Source organism: Diplotaxodon limnothrissa, linkage group LG4 (assembly GCF_057381915.1).
Source record: "Diplotaxodon limnothrissa isolate DT_005_m linkage group LG4, D_limnothrissa_male_GT1.1, whole genome shotgun sequence".
NCBI lineage: Eukaryota > Metazoa > Chordata > Actinopteri > Cichliformes > Cichlidae > Diplotaxodon > Diplotaxodon limnothrissa.
This window is the reverse complement of record NC_140599.1, coordinates 14,914,426-14,941,499: the sequence shown is the minus strand read 5'-3', so window position 1 is coordinate 14,941,499 and position 27,074 is coordinate 14,914,426. Positions and strand designations below refer to the sequence as shown.

Below are 27,074 nucleotides of genomic sequence, written 5' to 3'. Positions count from 1 at the left end.
GATAACGCTGAGATGATCGACGCATTACAGAATAGAAATCTCTTACTGCTTACACAAACTACAAAAACTCTTCATATAATTCAGTCATTAAAATGATAGCCTTTATCAATACTGGACAAATGCATATAGTTTAAAAGACACGCAGCCACTCCCCTCTTATGAACATCATCCAAATCCTACACAATTATAGCTCTTTACACAGAAATAAGTAAAAAAACAAAACAAAAAACCTCACAATTTCTAATTTCCAATAAAAATATTCAGTATGCTAAAAATGTGAACTGTGTGAGCAGTCATTCACAGTAACAATAATGGTTATACGGGCGGTATAAGTTACACTAATAATATGCTGCAGTTCACATTTTATAAAAGATAACGTGGGTATCGTTGAGTGGCAGGACGACACTGTAGCAAAGGGTTAAAGTTGAGTTCGTTACGGTGTGGATTTAAGTCATATGCGTAAAAAATATACATGATATATGATGTATGTACATATATTATAATAGAACACACTTCAAAATACAGCGATTTCCAGTTTTAAAAGGCATCAGTAAGCATTTCCCAAAATGTAAGAAATAATTAGAGAAGAAAGAGCTCTATGGTGATATCCGCTAAAAGAAAAGAAATCCAGTGAAATTAAGGACATGAAAAGCAGTTCAACTCTGTCTACTGCCAGAGGTTTGCTCCCGAAAACAGAGAGAAATGTATTGATTGTCGCGCTGTTTTATCAGAAGACACTTCAGTGTTTTAAACATTAGTATAAACTTTTAAAAGGCGGATAAGGAATCTTAGCGCTCCTTCTTGGATCCACACAAGCTCAGAAAAACCTACGCCCGCATACACACATGGCCATGGTTGCACATGCAGTTCTCTCTCATTGGCATATGCACTTTTCTTGGTAGTAGGACATTTTATAGCATAATATCTGGGTTATAATAGCATGAAGAGCATAATAAAAGGAATAATTTACCCAAAGGCTGGAACTTTTCTTTAAGATAATAATAATAATTTTTAAAAAATCTGTCTGATTGCTTTGTGTGTGTGTGTGTGTGTGTGTGTGTGTGTGTGTGTGTGTGTGTGTGTCTGTCTCAGGTGAGGCCCTATAGGTTGCTGAAGAGTTCGTTTTTCTTGGTCCAGTCCATGGGCGGGGCTCTCTTGTTGGAGCGTTTCTGGTGGGCGAGCTCTTTGACCTGCTGCAGCGTCAGGTTCAGAGCCGGGATGGTGTCTGTGATTGCTCCCTGTTGAAAGAAAAGCAAGCGAGTAAGAAAACCAGGGAAACTCTAACAAGAGTGAGTGCTGCACTCTGTGTTGTCTTGTGTGGCGTTACCTCAGGCGGGGTGTTCGCGGGCGGGGTTGTGAGCGAGGCGTTAGACGAGGCATTGGACGGGGAGGGGCTGACGGACACCTTCGAATCCCTCGTTGCTTCTTTCGCCACGTTGCCGTTCACCTGCAAACACAAATGCCAGTGAGCATCACTGATGAAGATTTGTAAAATTCCAACTTTTTCCCAACATTCCTGTCAATACCAAACCTCTCCACCAGGAGGCAGCATTGGATTAGTTATTTTTTCCCTTATTAAGAAAAAAGGTACTTTCCGCCTATGAATGACAAACAGGTTGCAGGTTTTTCCAAGACGATTTTCACACATCAAAAATGTTTCATAAAAACAACTAAATACACTTCACAGCTCTGAGGTCCCTTCTTACTGTTAAATGTGTTCAATTTAGTGACACACACAAGATGCTTTTAATACTTCTGGAAATATCTGAGGGCAAAAAGTGTTATCTAATCAGTAAAATCTCAAAGTTAATCTTTGTTTTGATAAGAGTGGTGACAGGTGAAATCTGAGAAATTCTTCCTGGTTAAAGCTTTCAACGCTCCCTCATTTTTCCAGCAGCGTGCAGGAGTTTAAACCCTAACCTTTCCTGCAGTGTAACAGGAAGAATCAGCACTAAGCCTGTAAATCCTGACTGCATTTAGGTTTTTTAGGCCACTAAAAATATCTTTCACCTCCGTGACGATTTCTCTCTGACCTCTTGCTCCCACGCCCCCCCCTCCCTCTCAGCTCTTCGACCTTTTGTTACGCAACAATACGTGGAACATGCAACTTCACCGCAGCACATGTAGATCCTGACTGGCGGGAAGTCCGGGGTCAGGCTTCACTTTGAGCATTTTTGGACAAAGGCCCAAAGTGAAAGGCTGCCGCTTTTAAACACAGTAGCTGCTTTCAGTTTGTGCTCTTCATCCGAACCCGGCCATTATCTCAAGTCATCGCCTGATTTACATAAAAGTCTAAGGTATTCACACGGGAACGAAAGACTCGGTTACTTGAGAGGCCCTCAGAAAGCATTCCTGTGACGCAGCCCCCCCCACACACACACACACACACAAATTTGCTGGAATACTGAAACCACTCATTTACACAGCGGCAAGATCTTTTCTCCGTATTATTGTAGGATCTTTACCTTACAATGAGAAGCCCAACAATCAGACAACCCTTTGAGCAAACACCTGGCAACAGTAGGGAGGAAGAACTCCCTTTCTAAACAGGAAGAAACCAGAACCAGGCTCAGTGAGGGGCAGCCATCTGCCACGACCAGGTGGGGCAGATGGGATGTTTACATGACAAAAGAAATGATGTGAAAAGGAGCCAGAGATAGTAGTTCAGTAAAGCAAGTTGCTGATTAGCTTAGCTTAGCGTAAACACTGAAATCAGGGAAAAAACACCTATCCTGATCTACAGCTGGCAGATCTGGTTTCCTTTAGAGAAAGTCAGGTTAAATGTCTCAACCCAGCAGCAATAAAGCTAATGCCAGAGGTTGAAGCTGGTGCCACCACCCGCTGTAGCGTTTGCCCAGAGAGGTTTTCTATAAAGTGGGAGTAGTTGGTCTGTTTTCAGTGGCTGGAGCAGAAAGACTGGCTCCAAAGAGAATTTTAAGATTTTGCAGAGCTGGCTTGCAAAACCAGTCTTCATAGCGCATGCTCACTCAGATGACACGATGCCCAGCTATCTATGTTTAATAACGTCTTTAATTTCTGAACTTTTGAATATATATAAATATATATAGAATATTTAATATAACATATATACGTATATGTACACACACACACAGTATAAATGGCATTTAAGGTGTCTTGATTGCTTCTCATAACATGAAATGCCACAATCCACCTTAACAGTTGGTACCTGCTAGCTATGTTCAATGGCACCGTGACTTCAAATTTCCTTTATTATTCGTCACAACAGGATTTGAAATTTTTAAACAATAAAAGTTAAAAGACTAAGAACAATGTTCATATTTCCTGCTTCCCATTTCTTATTCCTTGTGGTGGCGCTTAATTACTTTTGATCCGAGGCCGCTCTGTTAAAGATACCATTTATAAAAGACTCAACATTTCCTGTTTCCACTTCAAATTAAAAGCTCTCCAGTGTTTCAGTGGACAGAAACTGTGCGCCTGTGAGGAGTTTGAAAGTTCTTCCTCCTCCTGTGTCATATGTGGGTGGTGTAGATGTTAGATAAATATAAGGCAGGTACAACAAAGAGCTGTGTGAGTAAGCAAACGTGGCTTTCGGTGTAAAGCATAACGTTTTTTCCTGCGGTAACAAAGTGAGTAACGGATTTCTCGTCTAACTGGGAGTGTGTTCGCTCGCCTCCTGCTGTAAACGTCGACTGTTGTGTCTCAGCGGCATTACACCCAAATCCTCCGGCGGGATTTGCAGGAAGCTGCGACATTCTCCACGCCTCAGCCCAAAGTGCGTAGGGAAAAATCCTATTGTCGGATTTTTCTTTTTTACATTACTCTGTCAAACTTTTGCAAATAATTTCAAGTTAATGGCTGACTGGGTGGAGTTTTCTACAGGAACTACACACACAATTACAGGAAAGTGCGATTAATAACTCATTTCAGCAGCCTATCGATTCTCTCGTGTGGCGCAGCACTCCAAAACAAAAGCTGAATGCTGCTTTCCTTGCCTGGCCTTGGCCCGCTGGGTTAAGCAGCACATGAAGAGCAACAGAGCATTTAAAGCAGGAGCACTTCTTGTTTTTGAGTCTGAAAAAAAGACCTTTCCCTGCTAAAGCAAACCTCTAAGTGCTTCTGGTGGGTCTTACCTTCTCCTCCATCCCTCCGTTAACGATGGGCTGTGGCAGCGGACCTGTCAAAAACAAAATGAAGCAACTATTAGTCATCAGCATCAGCTCTCAGGCTCCCTGCCGTGGCACTGTCATGATACCTTCTGTCCTTCAGAGCTCCACTTTCCTAGATCAAGAGTTCCTCTTAAGCTCAACTTTCATCTCGCCAGCACCTGCTCTAGATCATCTATAATTCACCAGTGGGCCATCTCTTCGATGAGATGGTCCTCCTCCGATCAGCTATCTTTCAAAAAGCTCAAGTCAAAAATTTTCCCCATGTTTATTTATTTTTCCCACAAACAAACAAACAAACACATTCCCATCTCTCACCGTTACCTTCCATCCCTCCCTCGGTTTCTCTGCACAGCCAAGAATTGCCTTTTTGTTATTGTAGCTTCTATCAGCTGCTCCTTCAGAGCTAATCTGAGATTTGAGCCCTCAGGTCTTTGCTGTGTGTGAGCGTGTTTGCACCCCTGAGTCTGAATGGAGCCTCTCCAAGTCCTAATACAGATCCAGCTCCAGGCTGAGAGGCCACTTGGAGCTGGCACCTTGGAAACCAAACAAAAGGTGCTGGCCAGCAGGGCTGCAGAGTGTGTGTGTGTGTGTGTGTGTGTGTGTGTGCGCGTGTGAGAAAGAGTGTGAGAGAGTGTGTGAGCGCTGACACGGAGAGTCGGTGTAGGCAGGTGCCCTCTGAGTGGGCAGCATGTGAAGAGAAGTGCAGGCAGTTACCTGGGAAACACCTCACTGGAATGTTTCTCCTGTAGAGCGCTATTATTTTAATCCTGCACTAGGTCTGACTGCAATAAACCAACTACGATTATTTAAGCATTGTGCTAATGTACAAATTTGCCCCTTTATGCTTTTACTCAAGTTCATTTTACAAAGAAACTCAAATAATCATGAGACGTTTAATACAAACATCAAGTACAAAATATATTTAAGTAATAAAACAATCATTTAGGTCATTTTTAGCATAAATATCAAAGACTTGTTTTGGTTTCTCCCTCTTAAATTAAAGTTTTCCTTTTTTGCTGTGATGCACGAAAGTAATCCGAGTATCGTTTGGATTTTGAATCTAGTCAGACTAAACAGAATCTGAAACAAGCTTTGCTTCTACTAAACTAGATGATGTACATTAATCTATAGCAGGTTTGTTGTATATACCAGCAGCTCAGGACCTGGCAACTCAGGACCTTGGCCCTGACAGCTGACCCCCTCCCCACTGAGCGTGCCCAGGCTTTTGCCATGCCAACAGCTGGTGGCATCATGTTAATATGGGGGGGAACTCCTGTGGCAGAGTGGCACTCAGACGCTGCACCACAGCCAGCCACACACCCACACAGAGGACCAGCTGTTGCACCATGGAGGGACCCCGAGTCACAGGCTATGCTAGTGCTCCCCCTGGGGGCTGTGGTGGGTACACCCAGTCCTGAGAAAAGTTAGAAAGTCTTCGAGCAAGGAATTAGAGGCATCTCTCGTGCCTGTAATTATATTTAAATATTATTGCTATTACTCCTCTGATTAAAGACAAAATGTGCTGACTTTTTTTTGGGTGGGGAGGGTCAAACTATCCACTTGTGGTTTATTAATGTGCTGCTTGTTTGGGAAGACGGAAGGAGAAGGCTTGTGTCCATAACATGTCTGATAAAGCAGCTAAATGCACTCATTTGCTCCACCCCTTCTGCACAACTTGTAAAGCCTCACAATGAGCATGAAATTGTGCTCTCACCAGTCAGGTGCTCAGAGGTGGGGGTGACCCGGCACCTCTTGAAGAAGGCGTCTGTTTCGGGGTCCACCACCAGCAGCCGGGTCTCGTGCCCGCCGGCTTTAATGGCAGCAACAACATCTGAATGCGTCTTACCCTCCACCGACATACTGTTCACCTGAAGAAGACAAAAAGAGGAAAAAAGACAGAGAGAGACATTAGACATGAATGAGATATTTAAACTTTGCAAAACCGTCTGCAAACCCTTCAAAACATGACCAAAAAAAGTCCTCATTGTTGCTTTTCGTGGTTGTCCATCTTCATTCCCACACAGAAGTGAACAAACTTCATCACTGTCAGGAATTTTTTTTTTTTTCCTGTATATTATCAGTTTGTTTGCCAAAGGCTCCAGGGCAGGAAATCCTGTGTGTCCACACACAATTGCACACGCACAGACTTAACAAAGAATCCTGAAACTTTCCATTATCTCTCATATATATGTCTGTATACATTTATAAACTCTGTTTCCTACGTCACTGTGACAGTTGCCCTTTAAGTCTGGTATAAGTGTCACGTGTCTCCCAGAAGACCAGCTGACTCCTCTGGTGTAAAATCTCTATGGGAAAGCATGTGAAATATGAAGGGTGTGTGTGTGTGTTTAGGTCACAGGGTGGATCTGCACGTCAAAGCCAGTCCTACAGAGGAAGCCGGACAATAGCTGCTCAGCCAGTAACAGCAGTAACAATGGCTGTCGGCTCCTCACAAAGCCCCGGACCTCAGTGGGTGGTGTGGCTGTCTGGGGCACCTCTCAGGGACTGGAAGCCCCTCTAAAGACTCCCAGCAGACCCTGTAGTCCTTTGAATCCTCTCCTTTATAAATTCTATTCACTTTCAAAGGGAGAGGAGGCGTCCTTCACGTCAGAAGACGATTCTTTGCTCTGATTACGTTTTTAAGTACTGCACAGAAAGAGTCCGTTCACTCGGACCAGATGTTTGTTTGTTTTTCCTGCTTGTCATCTTTTTTTTTTTTTTTTTTTTTTTAATTTATATATATATATATATATATATATATATATATATATATATATATATATATATATATATATATATATATATATATATATATATATATATATATATATATATATATATATATATATATATCTTCCCTCCTAGATAGGTCACATAGGCTCTGGTGGCTCAATAATTGCATAGTTTAAACCCTCCTGACATTAACATCAGCACAAAAAACTGTACTGGGAGCTTCATGGCAAGGGTTTCCACAGCTGAGCAGGCAAAGAGGAAAATGATACTTACAAAGATTGCAACACATATGACAAACATCTTAAATATAAATGAGATAACTTGAATTATTGAATGTGAACAAAGGTCTCCATCTCCAACCAGGCTTTAGGTGAGGCCTGATTACAAGCTACACAATTATTCTCTATTTTTATCCAACTACAAAGAAAAACAGTGGAGGCTGTATAGAGCGGAAGTATGGCAGACTAATCAGGATACAATGCAGGGATATTTTTAGGGAGCTTGAAAGGCTCATAATAAGCTGCTTCTCATGAATAATGAAGCACTTTGTAACTATTTGGCACCTCTTTCAAAAATTTTAAACTTTTCAAACTAGTCAGATAATGTTTTTTGTTCCTAGTAGATAAAAATGTTTTAGGTTACTGAGATCCAGCCCGCACGCTCTCACTTTACCTCTACGATCCTGTCTTTGGGCAGCAGGCCTGCCCTTTCTGCTGGAGAGTCTTCATCCACAGCTCTGATGTACTGTCCCGGCCGCGCCCGCTCACTGTGCAGGTTGAAGCCATATCCGCTGGTGCCTCGCTGGATCACGCAGAGACGTGGCCGCAGTTCAGCGCGCACCTCTTGCTCCTGCAGGGAGAGACATCGGATGTAAACAACATGTATGTGACATGCACAGGGTATAGCAACATGTTTATAAAAATACCTCCACCGTGGGTGTCTGTTCAGCAAGAACAAGAGGCACAAAGATCACAGAGAGCTCCAGTGAGTCGTTAACCATGAATATAGAGCCCAGGTTGAACATGCAGCTGCCTGCTGCATGCTGCTTTGTTGTCCGCTGTGTTTTTGATAATCGAGAGTAAACTACAGCCGCTGTTTCAGCCCACGTGACTCTGTTTGCTCAACAGGAAGGAAAAGGGTCTCGGAGGCATGTGATTGGAGGTCTGCTGGGAAGGTTTTTCGAGAAAAACCGAGAGAGGCAGGGGGGTGGCTCTAAGGAAGGGACCGGTTCCGGTCCACAACCTAACTCATTTCGGGGTCTGCAGGACAATGGAAGCTGGGTGTTGACCTCTGACCGCCTCCCCTCTCTCCCATGTCCTGTCCTGTTTCTGGGATGGCAGGAAGAGTTAGAGCCATATTGTCATTCAGGGGAAAAAAACAAAAACCTGGAGCTCGGTCCCAGAACCTCCCTTCCGCTGTATGGATGAAGCAGTTTCTTTATTTAGCAAAAAGAGAACTTTAAAGGCTTTGTCATCAAAGAGGTCAAAACAGCAACATACAGGAGCACTGGTCAGGGTAATCTTTGTCACCGTGACCAAATCTGACCCGACACTCCCTCCACATCAGAGCGGCTGTGCTGTGCTCCCCTGCCCTTGATCAACTGTACACTGGAAGACAATGAGCCAGCTCCATAAATAAAAATCAGGTATGAATGACTCGCTTTTCTGCAGGAAGTTCTTGCAGAGGCCTTATTGATTAAAATCCCTTTTAAACATCGCTGAACAGTGGACATGATAATAACCGAGGCAGTCTGACTCAACAGTTCCTGTCGTAATAAAACTCCACAACAGAACCGAATGACTTCACTGCATTATATAAACCAATCCTCCGCCACCCCGGCATAAAGCGCCTGAAAAAAGATAAAATCGATTTTCCAGGTGGGAAACATGTTTCATGTCAAGAGACACATGTTTCCTATTAAAACCTAAAGGGAAAAAAAAAAAAAAAAAAAAGGAACTGAATGCATGTAAATTATATACAAAATAGAGGAATTAAAAAGGAAACTATGAACACTGGTGGCTCCAAAACAAGGAACTTCCACATCCTAGAAATCACGTGATCCGACAGCAAACCTCCTGCACCGCACTCGTGTTCATCAGCACAGGACCTTTGCCCACTTCAGGGAAACAGGCGACGAGTACAACAAAGACTTAATGCATCGTCTGAAAAATGAGTTTCATTTGAGGGGGGAGTAATGCATAAAGATGCTCTGCCTCCTGCGAGCTGTTTGTGTACTGAAGCAGAAAAAGGTTCATTTCTGCAGAATTATACCATTTATATTACAGCGCCACGTCTGCCTTGAAAGCACAGCTTAAACTATTAGGGGGAAATGTTCCCTTTTTATTTCCATCATAACATTAGATGAGAAGATTAAGAGAATCTTGTATGCATGTGAGCTGTAAGAGTTTACGATCATAAATAGAAACAATTGGAGCTCAAACTCAATATTTACCACCGGCGTTCCACGTTAAACTAATAGTCTGGCAGTTAGACCCAAACATACATATTTATCATTTCCTTTCCACTCCATTAGTAATCGTTTTGTATACACGTTAAAGGATAATGTTCACTTGAATAATGCAAGAAACTGTCCTCCACAGGATGTGTCTACACTGAGCAACCAAGATACAAGATAGTGCAACAAAAACAGGATACGTCACACCACGCACAGAGTTGCAGATACAGAACGATGTCTTGATTGTGAAGGCACTTCTGTAAACTGCGCTGTCTGTTCTCATCAGTGATGCAGACCGGCCATCTTTGTCTCTTTCGAGAGCCCCATCGTGCAGCAGAACGTGCACGCTACCGATCAAATGTGCTCCCGATAAGAGCAACAGTTTCATCACGCTGCGAACCAATTGCACAAAAAAATTTTCGCGCATTGCTTAACCTTTATCTTCTGGAGTTACACCCAAGCTAAAAGGAAAAGGGAGCCCTCCCTTGCAAGTCCTATAAATTTAACAGAGGCTTTTAAAAGTAGAGACTAAAGGGAAAATTGGAGACAGTGTCTGAATTGGTGGCTCGGCGTTTCTTATTACTGACCTTCCCTCATTCTGAAATCCTGAATAAGAACTCTATGCACTGTTCTTCTGTGCGGTGGTAGAGAGAGGCTTTATCTGTATAAAAAGGCTGGCTCTCACCACAAATGTGATTACAAGTTATCATCTACTGGATGTAAGAGCTCTGAGTCTGTGTGATCCACAGTCACTCAGTTCACCATGTGCCATTTAAAAGAAAAAAAAAAAAAACCCAAAAGTGGGTGAAAATATCGAGTGTCATTCAGACACATCGAAGCGTCAGATGGGCCTGAATCTCATCATCTGGTGCTCTGGCTGACATTAGCAGTTCCTGCTTAGGGAAGAGAGGGTGAGAGAGTCTCTGGCAGGAACAACAAGGGAGGATTTGTATCAGAGAGGAGTGGAGGGCCGAGGAATCTCCACGCGGGTCTGAAATCTGTGGAATCTGCTGAACACACACGAGCCAGGAGGACAACTGAAGATGCCAAGTGTGTGTGTGTGTGTGTGTGTGTGTGAGATTATGCTGCTGCTACGCTTTACTCATATTACTTGTTATCAGTTTCACTACTGATAAAAATCTGATGATCGGTTACAAAATGAGGTGCAGATACGTTGGGCCCACAGGACTTAACATTCATGGCATGTTGTGTAAACTCCCTCACTCTCTCATACCGCTGCTCTTCCTGGTATAACCAACTGAGACTCGTGGTTAAATCAGAGTGATATGCTGAACTGTGAAGTTGTGTCTTCCCCTTCCGGCAGACTCGCTCTTGGCCTGAGCTCAGCTTAGATTAGGAACATCTGTGTAAAACTTTACTCGGATTAGGGCACTTCCCAGTCCAAGCGCATAATATGTGGTAGGAAAAATAAATTAATCCAATCAAAGAGGTGTCAGACATAAAGCCTGCTGGCCAGAATTGGCCCTGTAAAGACTCCAATCTGGCCCACTGCACGGCTTTAGAAAAATGTGAAAGCCGGGATTAATTGAGGACTTTTAACTGTATTTTCACAACTTTAACAGCTTTGCCTACTGTTACAGACCTCCTCCATGACCATTCATACTAAACCAAAGTAAATAAGTAATAGATAAAGAATTAGATGACAGAGAAATTACTGTTTTCTTTTTTACCGTCTACTAGAAAAAGCTTCCAGTAGATGGTGGCATTTCTGTGAATTAACAAACAATTTGTGTTATACCGTAATTACAGGACAGTCTAGCTTTCAGATCTTTCTCTGTAATTTTACATTTGTTTCTTATAACTGAGCCCAAAGTGCTGTAAATGATAGTAGTAAGTGATTACTTTCATTTACTACAGCAGTTTTTCTTTATGAAGTACAGTTTCAAAGGTTCTGAGATGTACTGTTGAAATTGCATTTTTTCCTTATATCAAGATATCTCAGGTTCAAGTTCTTTACACTAAAGGAATGGAGAGTTTCACTATTACAGCCCATTTAAGTAACCTCCATGACAGGAAAATAATGCCTAAGTAAAACAGTCGCTCCAAAAACAAGTCAATCCCAATATACTGAAATGTTAAAACACCCAGTTTCACAGAAAAATCCTCATTTTCAGCTCAAGTGAATAAAAAAAGCAAAACAAAAAGCAAAAGTACTCAGCCTCCTAGTTTTCACAGCTGATGTCCCTGTCGTGACTTTTAAACCTGTTTACACTGAAGTATTAATGGGAGTGTGACAGGTTCATGTCCAGGGTTTGGTTGCACCATCACACAGTGGATGGTGTTTTCTTGTTCAGCATTTGATTAAATCTTTTTCACCTGTTACTTTACAGTCAAGTTTTTCTGTTGTGTAAACAACTTCTCTTTGGATAAAAAAAAAAAAAAAGAAGAAAAAGTTTGTCTCAAGATGAACACACACTCTCCAAGTGACACACACTTTCCCTTCAAGGAGAGAAGTGCCGAACAGGAAATGTTGACACATCTTTCCTCAGTATGCTTCCCCCTGTGCTGCCTTTACTTCTCAGAATGAAACAGAAATGCTACCAGGATGTGCCGCCGTATGCTAATAAATGAAACCGCTTTCATTAAAATGCCCAGAAGAGCCAGTCTGACCTCGTGCTATCTGTGTAGAAGCAACTGGCTGCAGATCCAAACTCTTCAGTCTGCAGTCACGTGTTCCTATGTTCATGTATGATGGCTATGTGGCAATGCAGGCAACTGTGCTTATCCACTGCATCAGTTTGTCACCTGCAGTGTGCACACAGCATAGAAATCAGGAATCATGGAAAAGCTGCACACATATAGGAAGGCTGTGGAAACCATTTCAATAAAAGCCTAATTTTTCTTGTTTGTTTGTCTTTTACTTTATACTTTTACCTGTGCTGAAAAAAGAAGGAAGAAAGGAGGGCAAATAGGAAAACCTGACAAACATGCTAAGTTTGTACAACACAGAGGTGGGACTGATAAATCCCATGATACCAGGGTTATTCACAGCAGCTGTGACGTCGTATTGTGATTTCCAGCAATAAAACACTGACATAATTTCTGATAAGCGATCGAACTGACCATAAGCTGACTTTTAAACGTGATAAAATAACACGTTACTTCACAGAATCTAGTAGTTATTAAACCACTTGTAGCCGCTGTTACTGAAGCAGCATCAACACTCGGTTAAGTAACACTGGGCAGTCCGCACAAAGCCAAACCATTTTTTGTTAGTAGGAAGGTAGTTGAGTAATATTTGTTTGCATCTAGAGAAATCTCTATTGAAAAAAAAAGAAAAAAAAAAGAAAGAAAAAATAAAACCTGCTTCCCAGCTGCTGCCGGCTGGTTTTCACTCTCACACACCTTCTTCCGGGCGACTCGTGTGTGCGAGTGAGCAGCTTCTATCTTGCTTTGAATAACAATAACTCCGAGACAATACGAGGTCCCATTTTAATATTCCAAAACCACACTTCTGAGTCACACGGCTGCCTCACAACGCAGCAGCTTTTAGAGGTTTCTTATTGAGCTTTTTTAACAGATCCCCCAACCCAGATTTGTGTGGCCCTCTTTAAGACTTGTTTCTGTCTTTCCTCAGGAAGCTGTGATAACCATGAGATAAGGCATGATGGCAAAGTTCAACTCACAGGCCTCTGAGTGAACAACAGGCAGCACTTAAAAAAAAAAAAACCAACAAAAAAAAAAAGAAAATCACATGGGGAGGAGATGATGCTGAAAATGAAGCTCTCTTATCTATAAGTTTTATTTAGATATGAAGGAAACTTAAACTGGCACACGAGACAAGGGATGAAACTGCAAACTACCGCAGCAATCTTATGGTTTCGTGCTCATATTTCTGTAGAAGCAAACGTTATATTCGATGTTAGCTGACGTTAAGTAGGCAATAGTTACGTACTCAAGCAGCTTAAAAAAAAAAAAATGACACAAACTGCAGTTCCTTTAATGGCCACTTAAATCCGGCTTAAAACCCCAAAGTTTAAGGTAGAAATAAAAAAAGTTTATAGCCACTGTTTTGCTATCTGAAAGTAATTTTTCACCATAATAATTAAAAAAAGTATATGAAAAGCGCACTTCACTCATATAAAATTAACTCTTTAAAGGTCACTCGCTGGAGCAGTGTGTTATTGGAGGACATTATAAGACTTTTGTTGGTCTTGTACAAACTCCTTGTTATGATTCAAATCGAGCCCTATAATGGGTTTAGGTAAGGGATGACTCACAGGATGACATATACAGTATCACTTTTTGCTGTAATTCTAGTCAGTGTGACAGTAGTGGCTTTAGAGCCCTTTCAATGCTACTATCTTACAAATATTATTGATTGTTGTGACGTTAATAGAGTGCTCACGAGAAGTGTGTGTGTTTTTATGAATGAGGTTTTCATGTTATATTATGCCCCAGTCACACAGGCCGACTAGTTAGTGCCTGGTAACCTTCAATCACTAGGAAAAAAATTAGTATTCCCTGTCTGGCGTTTGCTAGAGTTTAGGTGAAACTGGTTGGAAAGGGGGTGCTGCACCACAAGATGATGATTGCTTATGGTCACCCGTAGCTTGCACGGATGTTGCCGACACTCAGCTAGCCACTGAGCGGTAGTCAAACTTGAAAAAGTGAAATGGAAACGGCACTTTTTCAAGCCAAGTTAGTATCTTCCATGGAAACTACAGGTGACCGCAGCATCCTACTAGTGATCAAGCCAATCACGCTTACCAAGAGGCACTTTATACCTCTTCGCAACCAATTTCATGCCATGACTGCCAGCAACTTTCAGCAGCCACTCAACTAGTCAGGGAATAAATATTATTCCTTAGTAACCATTGGTTGCCAAGTAGTTGCCAATCAGTTTCTAGGACTGTCTAAGCAATGCACTCCTACAGTTCGTGGATGTTCCTTGCTAACCAAGCTTCTCAGCATTAGCCGACACCTTAGCATTCCACCCTCCAGTCCAAATATGGTCGACCTCTTGCTTCAAAACAACAAACAAATAAAAAAAAGCCTGTGAAGCTATAAATCTGCGGTTTGCCTCTGCTACGGTCAGCATATTGTAAAGATGAGTGCGATGGGAACGACATTAGTTTTACAGTGCGTAGCCATAAAAACAAAGCACTGGACAAACAGGAATGTTTACCTGATGATGACATTGGAATAAAAGTCAGGGGATCATCAGAGTCATAACGATTCAACTACTCTTCTTTTTTTGTTTCACATACCCAGGACAACCAAAAAAAAAAAAATAAAAAAAAAATAAAAGAAACCCTTCATGTTGAAATTTCCTATTACATAAACTGTTCTCCTACCCAAAGCAGCTGCTGTCGACTGCTGACGACATCCAATAAAACTCAAGTCCTGCAAATCATCAACTGCAACCTGTCACACTCAGATGGGCTCTGAATGCAGATGTCATTTAAAGCGGTCACTCTTTCATCTTTTTGCCGATTGCTTCATACCCCCTGTCGTTTTACTAAGAGTGGGGGAAGCTCTCCCATGAGTTTGGCCTCTTTGATCAGCATAACTAATAAGCACTAAAATGACACGCTGCCAGGCATCGTGGTTACACAGTGACGCGACAAACTGCTGACCTCCCGGCTCCTTGTGATTGCCATGTGTAGTTTCTAACAGATTAACAGCCTCAAGGGCAGACTTAATTAATGTTTGATGCAAACCTGGTTCCTTTTTAACCACGGCACAAGTTTTGCCCTCTTGAGTGTATGGAGCGCACCACTCTCTCAGGCGGGATAGGGGTGTTGGGTTTCAAGCTGGATCATTAAACCAGCTGGGAGGCAAGCGGAGAGCTGAACAAAGCACCCTACTGTCCCCCCCACTTCCATTTGAGGATGGGACAAACTAGCTGTACAAAAGATAGCAAAGAAAGGTTTTACAGAGGGTTCCCGTTACGATGAACTCTTTGGGGGAAGTCCTGAACACAGAACGGTAATGTCAGTCAACACAGCAGGGGTACACGCACTGATAAGATACCAGAGGGGCCTAGACTTCACTTCAGCGTCTTTGAAAATGTTAAAGTGAAGGTTCTGGCTTTGCTCGAGAGGTTTTTGTTGTTCGTCCACCCTTCAGTCCTTAGTTTTAAACTCACAGTTGCATCAAAACAGCCAGATGGTTTGTTCCATCGCAAATCAACACGGTTTTATCTCCTCAGCCAGTCTTCCTGTCCTTGACCCTCCACCCCTGCGGACCTGAGTGCCGCACGAGCCCAACAAACCAAGTCTGACCTCTCACGTACAAATACGCACACATACACAGCAGTTGATGTGGTTATAAGAAAATGCACCAAGAGGAAGGGAGGAGTAAATATAGAACATGAAAAAGGTGTCAGAGGGCTTTGCTTTTAAATTTGGCTCTCACAAAGCAGAACATGCAGATGTGAGTCGAAGCCATACGATGATGAAATCACCTTATATGGTACATATTGACGACAGCCTGCTAGGGAAAATATTTTGAACTTCATTCTCTCATCTCGTGTATTCAGTGTGTTGTACTTTTGCACACTACTATACAGTCTCACATACAAAAGTCTCAACCCACCACTAATCTCTTTTTATTTTGCTGTAGGAAAATGGGAAATAGGTCCAGTGATTTATTGAAACATGCGCAAACACAACGAGTTTGAAGGTCAACATTTGGCATGACCACCTCTGTTCTTCAACACAAACTCTCTCGTGCAGTTTTGTCATTTTTTAAGCAGTCGTCAGAAATATTTCTCCAAGCTTTTTGAAGAACATTCAAGAAACAGGACATTTTTCCTTTTTCTTAAAGACATGACTTTTAGATGATGTTCTAGGTCTGCCAATTCTTTTTGTTTTGTTGTGTCCTTCTCCAGTGTCCACTTTCCTCAGATTTTTCAAGCACACAATGCACACCCTGCTGAGATATGCCAGGTTTGCAGCTAGGAGCTCTCTTGGAATCACCTCATTGGTGCTAAAATGCTATTTTAAGCCCGTGAAAGTGTGTTATCTTTGATATACATATCAATCGTAGATTGAGCTAAAGAAATGGGAACAAATGATGTGTTTGTGTTACACTTGAATAATGCACAGGTTGTTGTTAAGTGGCTTAATAAATAAATGAATAAATACAACAACAAAAAAATACACACACACACACACACACACACACACACACACACACACACCTGAAAATGGTCAGGTACAAGGACTGGACTGAAAATGAGTGAAAAAGCATCCAATGTATGAAAAACAAAACAAAACAACAAAACCTTTGAAAGACCTTCAGAAAGCCTGCAGAGCTACTGCTCAAGGCCACATAAAAAAGTAAAGAAGAAATTCTGGCTCATTGTTATCACTCAAAACATGCCAAGGGGCTGCGTCACATTATTAAAGCCACACTTAGTTAAGAAAAGCAATCTTCTAAATGCATTTCTCTCCCCTCTTGTCTCTCCCTGACAAGTAAATGTAAGCAAACTTTAAAATTAGCCCAGGAAGGGCTGTCTCTCGTCAGAGCTGCACAGGAAAGGTCTATTGTATTTTTGTCATGTGTGCTAGCCACAGAAACACTATCACCATCATCATCACAAGTAACCAAAATTGACTTTGAGCCTAAAATGTGAAAAACGGTTCAGAAAATTGGAGCCAACTTCTTAAGATGACCTCACCAACAAGATATATTTAGGATTTTATTAATGAAAAAGACAGCGTGAGATTGTTTAAATGGATATTTGTGCTGCTTAAGTGTATTAACGCTCTCTGAGGGTGGCGAGGGTGGAGAGGACCTTGTGCTTTGGGAAGGGGGGTTATTTCAGGGTGCACAACGAGTCATTTCCCCCCCGCCCCCGGCAGGGCGCGGCGCCTCGGCTCATTGTCCGGCCGGGGTGGTGAACCTTCGGCAGAATGGAGAGCGAAATGGAATGTGACATTGTAGAGTCTCCATCCAGTATCCCACGGGACCCAATCGCCAGGCAGCGACCAAACCACCCACACACCCGCGCAGTAAGGGTTCAGGTTCCACCCCTGACCTGGGCCACAGTGGCCTTGGCTGTCGGGGACAGTGGCGTCGTTGTTTGGCTGGTGTCACAAAGGTTTCAGTGAAACAGAGCGCCGTTAATTGCGTGATACACTGACGCCACTGATTATTTATTACCTCCACGATCAATACAACAGTGTGCTGCTGATCCAACTTGACTGCAGACGCTTACACCGGAGTGCTGCCTGACAGTTTTTTCCTTTTACCAGTTCATGATTATCTGACATTTAAACAATGGGGTATATGAACATGTGCTGGCATTAAGAAAGCTAATGTTCATTTACCCTGATGGCCTGTGCGTTAAAAAAACGAAACCGTGGCAATTTCCCAGGTTGAGGAGTACCGACGGGGCCTTTGTTGCACGCCCTCCAATCGCTGCTCTCTACCATCATTTCCTTTCCTTGGGCTGCTGTTTGCTTTCCTCGCCTCACTCTTAAACAGATATTGCAACAAACTGCAATGTGACTGCCTTGCAAAACATTCCTGATACTCTCGTCATCTTGGGCAGCATTATGTGATAAAATACTTTCGAGTTTAATACGATTCCCACCCTTAAATTACACAAAAACAGCGTCTCAAATGAAAGCTTCCTGATAATAGATGAGTGGGTAAAGTGTGCTCAGTGGTAGCGCCCAGCAGCGGTTACTAAAACACTAAATGGATCCATATTGCCATTTTTGGTTATTTGCTTTAACAGTTTTACTTAACATTATAGAGGCAATTAACCAAGATATTAATACTAGAGTGCAGAAATCTGCAGTTCCTTGAATGACCACTGGAGCTCAGCTGCGAAATAAGAGTCGGAAAACATAGAAAGTATGTTTGGTTTTTTTTGCTGTCTGTCTTAAATAAAAAGCTTAAAACGATCAGTTACTCAACTCCCTTAGTTATGCGCTGCAATAGGCTTAAACTGCTGGCGGCTTTCTTTTTAACTCCCTATGTGTTTATATAGGACTCTGCATTTAATCATTACAGTGGAACCCTGACTTACGAAATTAATTCGTTCCCGAGCAGCAATCGCGCCTTTTGAGTGAATGATAGGCTATGGGCTAGTTGCTAACTGCAACAACAATACGTCGTTCAAGTGGAACAGCGAAGCGCAAGTACGAAAGCCAAGGGGGTTGTCACATGATTCGGATTTGTGGGTATTGTGGGCTCAGCCAATCAGAACCAGCGGATTTCGTTACGCGGGCATTTTGCCGTAACAGGGGCAGAAATATTGCCGTTAAGTGCCTTCGTAATTTGAATTTTTCGTTAAATGGGGTATTCGTAAGTCGGGGTTCCACTGTAGTTATTTCTATTAATTATTTATTATTACTGGCTCTCTTCCACAGTGTGTCTTTTTTCCTTTCTTCCTCCCATCACCTCAGATGGCCCCGCCCCTCCCTTAGCCTGGTTCTGCTGGAGGGTTCTTCCTGTTAAAAGGGAGTTTTTCCTTCCCACTGTCGCCAAAGTGCTTGGTCACAGGTGTTTATTGTTGGTGTTTTATCTGTATTATTCCAAGGTCTTTACCTTACAATATAAAGCAATATGAGGCGACTGTTGTTATGATTTGGAGCCATACAAATACAACTGAAGTGAACTGGATTGACTAGATTTGACTCAATGGCTCCTTGGCAACTGCCTGATACAATTCTGTGGAGTGTGGGTCATTTATCTTTATGTAGCTGCTACAGACGACCATAACAGGTCATGAATGTTTCTGCTGCTGTGTCCACATTATTAATGATTTGTTGATATTGCACTTCTAGTTTCGCATAAACAAACACGCAGCGGGAAAGTCGTTAGGCTCACAAATACAGAGATCTCCGAGATGAAACATGATGAAGCGCATGACATCCTCCGCCCCACATATCTAGCAAACAAAAGGGCAGAGAAGGGTGACTCCCGAACTTTCTCACACATGGGCGTGAAAAACCAGCTTGCGCACACACATGAAAGCACCCACACAGAACAAATAGAAACGCAAAGACATGCCCGGGCGCATGAGCAAACGTCAGTCGGTCAGAATGAATCACGGAGAATATCTGATCCTGTCAGACAAACACAATGACGCGCAATTCATTGGCCAAACACAGCCTTGAACAATACCTGGCTTTGTCACAATGATAATCAGACTGACTAACATACAACTTATCAGCTGGACGCACTGTTTACTTAGAACCACAACTCAGTGTCCACCCCTGGGAGATCCCTATTCATCTGGGCTGCATTAGCACTCGTAATGTTGCATGCATTTGCCCTTTTCACTGCCGAGCAATGGTGAGATTGCTTCCCCAGCATTTAGACGACAGTTTACTCTGCACTAAGCTGCTAAGAGTCTTCTTGCTGCCCACGAGGAGGGGGGGGTTTGGGTGGACAGAGGATCACGATGACGAGGTGGTAGAATCTCTCACCAACAACAATGACAGGAAACCAGCACAAACTTCCCAGGAACTGAGCACAGGCCAAGACTCCACTAGACGCCCGCAAGCAGCCAGAATCACAGCCCTAACTACGCTGGCTCAAAGAGCCAGTGTAGGTGTGGCCGTTTCAGCCTCAACTGCATGACAAACGATCACAGCAAGCTGACTACTGATCTATTAAGAGGAAGTTAAATTTACCCAGCATCTGCCTCTGAAGGCGTTACATCACATGTCAGCGAATGAAAGACAAATCACGTCTTTTAAATGAGTATATACAAATCAAAAAACCCTTAGTGGAAGTTCTGCTGCTGAGGGCGGAAGCGAGAGTTTCGTGTCTTTGCTGAAAAAAATCTATTAAAAAAAGAGCTATGCAAATCCAGCACTGCAGGCCACACAGATTAAGTCCTCCCACACAACATGTTATCCTGAGAACTGTGCTTTCTATGTACGGACTGCATTAAAAAACAACACGTATGTTCACGAAAGGTCTTTAATGAGCAGGTTTTATATGAAAGTTCAGATTAGAGGAGAGAGAAGTGACAAACAGCCAGCACATCAATAGACGAGTCCCTCAATTTAGGCTCCTGCAGTCTGCGTGGTTTCTGTCGGCTGTACTTACACACACACACACACACACACACACACACACACACACTTTCCTCTGTATACAATCTCAACTAGGTTCAGTCAATTACATCCGACACTAGCGGTCCTGCCTCTCCCTCTAATTAGTGTTTAAAGTCGGGCTTAAGCAAGCAGCAAGCAGTCAAGTCCTCAAAATATCCCACTCCCGCGCTCTCTCTCCCTGCAGTCCACGTTAGATAAACGTCATCTTAAAACACATTCTTAAAAAAGAAAATCTCATTTTCCCACAGCTCATGATTGTATTCCAGTGAGTAGGAAAAATGACTAAGAACATCAAATTGTCAAAAATACAGCAGGTGCTAATAAATCTTTGTGTTGACTGAGCAAATAACTGGCTGATAGTTTCAGCTCCAGTTTTGATGGCATGTTATACAAACACCTCAATCGCTCAAACTCCGCCAGAAAAAATACACTCATCCCCACAAGTCTTGCAGCAAAAGCTCAGAGAAGAGCGTATCGGGCACACTTCACTGACCTCCACAATAGCAGGGTAAAAGTTTTACTGCCCGGTAAACAAAACGACGACCTTTGGAACGGCTGATGTGTTTTGCTCTCCCCCCCCCCCCCCCGTGTGTTTTGTTCGCCGCTGACGACAGCGGCAGAGCTGATCACTTCGACCTTCATCTCTGCTCATCCAGTTTTTCACACCTCGCTTTCTCACTCTCGCCTACCTCCATCCTCGCACATATATATACACACGCACCAACTTCACACAAACTGCACACAAGCACCATCAGTGTAACCATGGAAACCAGGGCTCCTCAGCTTCCGGGGAGGGCGTTGTTCTTCGAACCCTCTTTTGTGTCGCTTCAAAGATGAAGCCAGACAGGCGGAGTGTCCGTGTGGCCGCTAAACCAACACTGTGTTTTTCAAGGCTGTGTGTGTGTGTGTGTGTGTGTGTGTGTGTGTGTGTTATTGGCTTGGCAACGGGATTCGAGACAGGAATGCCGGACAGGATGTAGGAAGAAAATTCCAGAAACAGTAAAGTCAATGCCAAAAACACCCTGAGGGTGCCTGTGAATGCAACGTAGAAGCAAGCAGACTTTAAACAGCATCCCTCAAGTCCAATTTACACTCTCATACTCTCTACTGTGTCCCCAAGTTACTTCCTCAACCTGTGGTTTGTGCCTTTACACAAAAACAGAAATTCCCAGCTAGGCTCCCTACTCACTCCAGATCCTCCGTATGTTAAACTCTGGGAGACAGCTGGAATAAAAGATCCGAGTGGTGAGAATGAATTTGTTAGGAGTGCTGTCGTTTGTTTCCCGCTGGTTTGCGTGCCAGCGTGCACCGCACTGCCACAGCTCCATTAGGCCATCTGTGGAGACTATCGAGAGTAAACACAGGAACAATCGCTGTATATTCCTAGGACAAACAACATAACTGAGCAGTGCTCGAGTGCTGTGCACAAGCGTAGGCTGTTGCTATTTTCATGTGAGGGAAAAAAAAAAAAAAAAGAAGCTTAAATAAATACCAGAAACATGTTTCCAGAAAAGTCCTGCATGCTCTGGGTATGTGAATGCTGTCATTATACTGCGGGTACAAGAGAAAAAGTTTATATACATACACATGCATTATGATAAATGCAACACTGTGTCAAATGAGCATGAGCGTCAGATTTTTGAGAACAGATGACTAATTTCACTGATTTCATCTAGACAACCGATCGCTTTATGCTCCACTTGGTTTTGTTGCTGCATCTCTTCGGGTTTACTAAGCAGTGTAACTGGACGGCTCTTCTCGTGAAGGCATTTTTACTCATTTACAGAAAAACATGAGCCATCTATAATCAAAATAACATGGTTACCAGATCAGGTTACATATTTTTCCTCTGGTTTTGAGTGCTGTTAATCAGTAAAACAGGTTATTTTTTTTTTAATCACGTAAAAGAAGAAATCTGGCCTTGACGCAAAAGTTATCTTTTATAGCAAAACCTTTCCCGAAGACTAACAGTGCTCCATTCTCATAGCGCTTGAATTAAGTGTGGCATTTGATATAGCAGGCCATAAAGTTTGGTTTGTGAGGCTGCAGCATTGGGATGCAGTGATTTAGCTCATATCTGACCAACTGAATTGGTTTTTTGTTTACACTGGTGACTCTGGAGTCCTTACGGGTCTATTATGGGGCCCATCCTTCTTTCATCCCTTCATTACGTTGATGACAAACCGCTCTATCAACCAATCAAGTCCACAGACTCAACAAACCTCTCTGAACTGAACAACTGTCTAATAAACACCAAGAAATGGACATGAATGCAAATATTATTGACTTTCAACTCAGATAACAGAAATTCTTACTGTTGGTCCAGACAAGTTGTATCCAAGCATCACCATACTACATCAGGTTTAATGGCTCCACTTTAATTTTTGCATTTTAAGTTTATTCCAATTTATTCTTTACTCGAGATTCTTTGTTGAATTTTTCGTTTGTTTATTATGTGTTTTTTAGAAACTGTTTATCACTGGTTCTGATAAGTATTATACAAATAAAGTTTATCATCATCATAATCTACCAACAAAAGACGGGTGGAGCTAGCTAAACTTGCAGTCCACATGCAGTTGGCATCTTCTCACACTGTCACAGCTTCGTCCCTCTGCAGGGCAATATGGTTGGCAAGTGAAGTTTGTTAGCAAGAAACTAGTTCCTACATGAAACTGCTGACAACAGAGTCTGGATTTTTTGCTTTTTTGTTTTGTTTTTGAGTAACCAGGTCATGATTCCTGAAAACAAGCATTTCTGGTTAGTTTCTGAATTTGTTTTTGGTTCCATAAGGTGGAAAAAGAGGCAGACATCGGTACAGCTGTGGCCAACTCACAGCAAAACAACCTAATTTCAGTTTGCAGCGTCATCGCCTGTTTGTTTTATCTTTTAACACCTGTGAAGGAAAAAGAAAGAAGCCGTCTCGCAATTAAGTGTTAATGGAAACATCTTCCAATTAATCAGCACTTAACACTTCACCCGCAGAAGATGATGATTATTATATTAAGGAAAAAATGAAAGCTTAGCCGGTCCCTCTCTGTCTCTTTGCGACGGCTGCTGGCTATTATGACCCTTCTTTCCACCCACAGTTAAGTACGGAGGATGAGCACCGCACACAGACGCAAACAGCCTCAGGGATAAACATCCGAGACGCTGCAGCGAGGGACACAGATGTTCCAGACTGCAGGGACCCTCGTCCTCTTGAGTGCTTACACTCGGGAAACAACAAGTGGCTGACGCAGATTGAGAACATGTCCCTAATTTTTAAAGAGAAAAAGATCAAAGGGTGAAAAAAAAGCACTTAGTGGGCTTCATTTTGTTTCATTTTTTTTTTTTTTAAAGGGGAGTGGGAACTAAACTATTTCCTGGTGATTGTTGTGGATGGCTCACAAATGTAAGTCATTTGTTTTTTGTGGTTTTCTACATTGAGGGTACATTTTTTCCTTTTTTTAAACTGCTCAGCTTCAATGTGTCACTGTCCTCACATTTTCAAGTAAATTCTCTTTAACGCCAGAAAACAAAAAGATGATCAGATTGGTACGAATATCGATCGTTGGTATTGGTATCGTAGCAAAGCTGAAAGGTTTGTTTTTTTGTGTTAGATAACACAACAAAATGAATTGTAGAAAGTAAACATCACAGTGATTTAGTGGTCATGAAATGTCTTCAGACTGATGATGATTCATCTCATGACACACTGCTCTCCCCTACATAAGCTGCCTTTATAGCTTAAAAATATTGGCATTGGCAATATAAGTCCTGTATCTCTCAGCACTGTGAAAAACATTAGGAAATCAGTTATTTGGGAGAAGAAAGGCACAGGTTTGAGGCCCTGTTTTCGTGATCTCAAGCCTTTCACCCACAGCAAATGCCCTGCCAGCAAAGCCTGCCCACAACCTGGCAACACGTGGATGCAGCTGACACAGAGCACCTATTATCTGCATGAAACAGTACCTGGGTAAAAGCAGGGAGCTTTGATGCAGTTATCAGCACTTATATCTAAGTGCCATCATTGGCATAGGCATAGATTGTGGGTGGGGATGCTTGGAATAAAACCACAGAAAGAGGGGCTTTTATTTTGAAAAGTTATGGGGGAAAGTTTTGATCTGTGGGAAACCTGGTGCCTGATTTTATAGTGAAACATTTGCACAACGCAGAAATGGCAAAACTTGGTGCACGAAAATTCTCGTGAAATGCGGGAATTTACCAGTTTCATGTGTCTCACCTTCTCAGAGCTGATGCTCAGCTTCTTCTCCACGTGTCCGTGGATTTGCCCATTAGTCTCTGGGATCGGCGTGGACTCTCTGGGCGTCTCTTCAGGTGTCTCCTCTGGTGTCGTCTCCTCAGGTGTCGTCTCCTCAGGTGTCTCCTCCTGCTTCACCTCCTCCACCACCTCTTCTTCTCGCGGCTCATCTCCGTTTTCTGTCCCGTTCACTTCTCCATCCTCCTGCTTCTCCTCCACCACTACCTCGTCCTCCTCAGTCTTCTCCTCCTCCTCCTCAGTCTTCTCCTCCTCCTCCTCCTCCTCTTCCACCACTACCACCTCCTCCACTTCTTCCTCCTCGAAGGGTAGGGGGACCCCGTCGGTGACAAAAGCTTTCAGGCACTTCAAGTTGTGCTTCTTCAGCAGCTGCTCCGTGTCCGGGTCCACCACTATGAGCTCCAGCCAGCCCACGGTGGCTCGTATCCGGGACACGACCTGCTGGTGGCTCTCGTTCTCCACGTCCTCCCCGTTCACGTACACCAGCCGGTCGCCGGCACGGAGCCCGGAGGTCTCTGCCGGGCTGTCGGGCTCCACTAACCGGATGAACTGGCCCGTCTTACCTTTCTCCCCGTGGAGGTGAAAACCGTAGCCGTTGTCCCCCTTCTCCAGCGTGCACAGCCGGGGGCGCAGATACTGGCTTTTGCTCGGCATGTTCGGCTTCACTCGCATTCACGCTGCTGCTGCTCAACCTGTTGCTGGTTCACTGTGGAAATAACTAGAAAGCCTCCTCAGGATGCTGCCGAGGAAGATTATGTGTGAATGAGAGGAATCCTCTTAAAAAATTAAAAAACACCCACCCCCCGCCCTGCTGTGGAGACCAGTCCGTGAGAAACGCTGCTGCTTTGCTTCTTCCTAATGTGCTCTTTGCAGCGGAGGTGGTCTAAATCCTGAGCGAAGCCCCTGCTCCTGTGCGCACTGAAGGTCCTGACCCGGGGACTGGGCTGAGGCCGATTAAACTCAATCAGCAGACGCTCCCTTTCAGTGTTGCTGCACAAAACAAGTGGAAAATCCACTCAGGAAGAGGGAGGTGCGTTCACTGAACGGCCCAGCTGGCAGCTTCATGCAAACTAGGGGCCAGTGGAGGAGCAAATACAAATCGAAGCGCGATGATTTCCGAAAAACAAGAAGAAGAAGAATTTGAGGAAAACAATACATATAAAAAACACACACAGAGTAATCCTGGGGATTTTAAAATCTGAATCAATTAATTCTTAGTTTTAGCTTTTACCTTTCTGAAGTCACAGGTAAAACATTTGTTTGTCATTAGCATATTCACTCCACACGCTGCTGTAGAAACAGTCATTCCACTAAGGTAGGGGTGGAGCCCATAAATTATGAACTTTTAACTGGATTTTCTTCAGTTTTACAGCTTTTGCTAAATTCATACTACATCAAAGTAATTAAGTAATAGAGGAACAATTAAATCACTGAAAAGTTCCTGTAGAAATTTGTTTGGTCATTGAGCAACTAAATTAATTTTTTCAACTTATTTTCTTTATTTTTTCCAAAGAATCATGCTGACACATTTAATTATTTTTAAATTTGCTTTTAAGTATTTCTATTTTTAATTATTTCTTTATTGTGTAGACAAATCAATACATACTGTTGAAATCACTTTTTTTTTTCTTATATTAGGATATTTCAGGTATTGAATGTTCAGTTAAACTTCTTTACATTGAAGTAGAGGGAGTTTTACTGGTCTGACCCACTTAACATCACATGGGCTGTGTGTGGCCCACACTGAGATGAGTTTGATGTCCCTGCAGGATACCGTATACTGTTTTTAATGAGAGTGTTTGGGGGGTTGATAAAGACTTGCGACCTCAAATTAGTAACCAGACAAGACCTAGTTATGACTTTCTGACTCACCAGATCGGACTTAAGGGGACTTTCCTTTGGCAGACTCAAATAATGAAGTCTGCATATGTGCAGATAGTCCTAGAGAGCAAAGATTGCTCTAAATGCTCAGCTTCAAATATTTTGTTTCCTGCTTTTGTCTCTGTATGACGTCAAAGAGAGTGAATGTACTCCGTATGGTCATCTCATGCACACTGCTCTGTCTGTGAGCACAGATGCCCCACCCACCTGCTGTTTGCGAGGGGCAACCAATCCAAAGAAAGTTAAGTCATGCTAAAGTACCCGAGTGGAATCCAGTAAAAACAGGTGAAGCTGGAGATGACCGTGATTTAAATGATCAATGTGAACAAACTGGGCATTTTAGGAGCCCTGCATCGACTTTCAAGTACTCCTAAAGTCCAACTTCTGGCTATGCGATCGTCTGTCAACAATAATCAGCATCAGTTTTCAACTCCACTGTCACCCCAAACTCATCTCAGAGATATAAGTGACATGGCAGTGAAAATAAATCCTGACAGGAAGCTGCTCAGCTAAAACCTCGGGCAGGATTTGACTTCTTAGCTGAGAATGCT

At 42.8% G+C, this 27,074-nt stretch overlaps 1 protein-coding gene across 1 annotated transcript; it reads right to left on the bottom strand.

Annotated features, from left to right (window-relative positions):
* On the bottom strand, positions 1 to 25,627 carry nherf1b (NHERF family PDZ scaffold protein 1b). Its single transcript, XM_085351509.1, has 6 exons — positions 24,607 to 25,627; positions 7,554 to 7,730; positions 5,863 to 6,016; positions 4,113 to 4,156; positions 1,328 to 1,447; positions 1 to 1,238 (listed from the first exon to the last, which is right to left on the bottom strand). Exons 1-6 carry the CDS (start codon positions 25,312 to 25,314, stop codon positions 1,101 to 1,103), a joined length of 1,341 nt encoding a protein of 446 aa, XP_085207635.1. The 5' UTR covers positions 25,315 to 25,627; the 3' UTR covers positions 1 to 1,100.
* Positions 25,628 to 27,074: the final 1,447 nt, after the last annotated feature.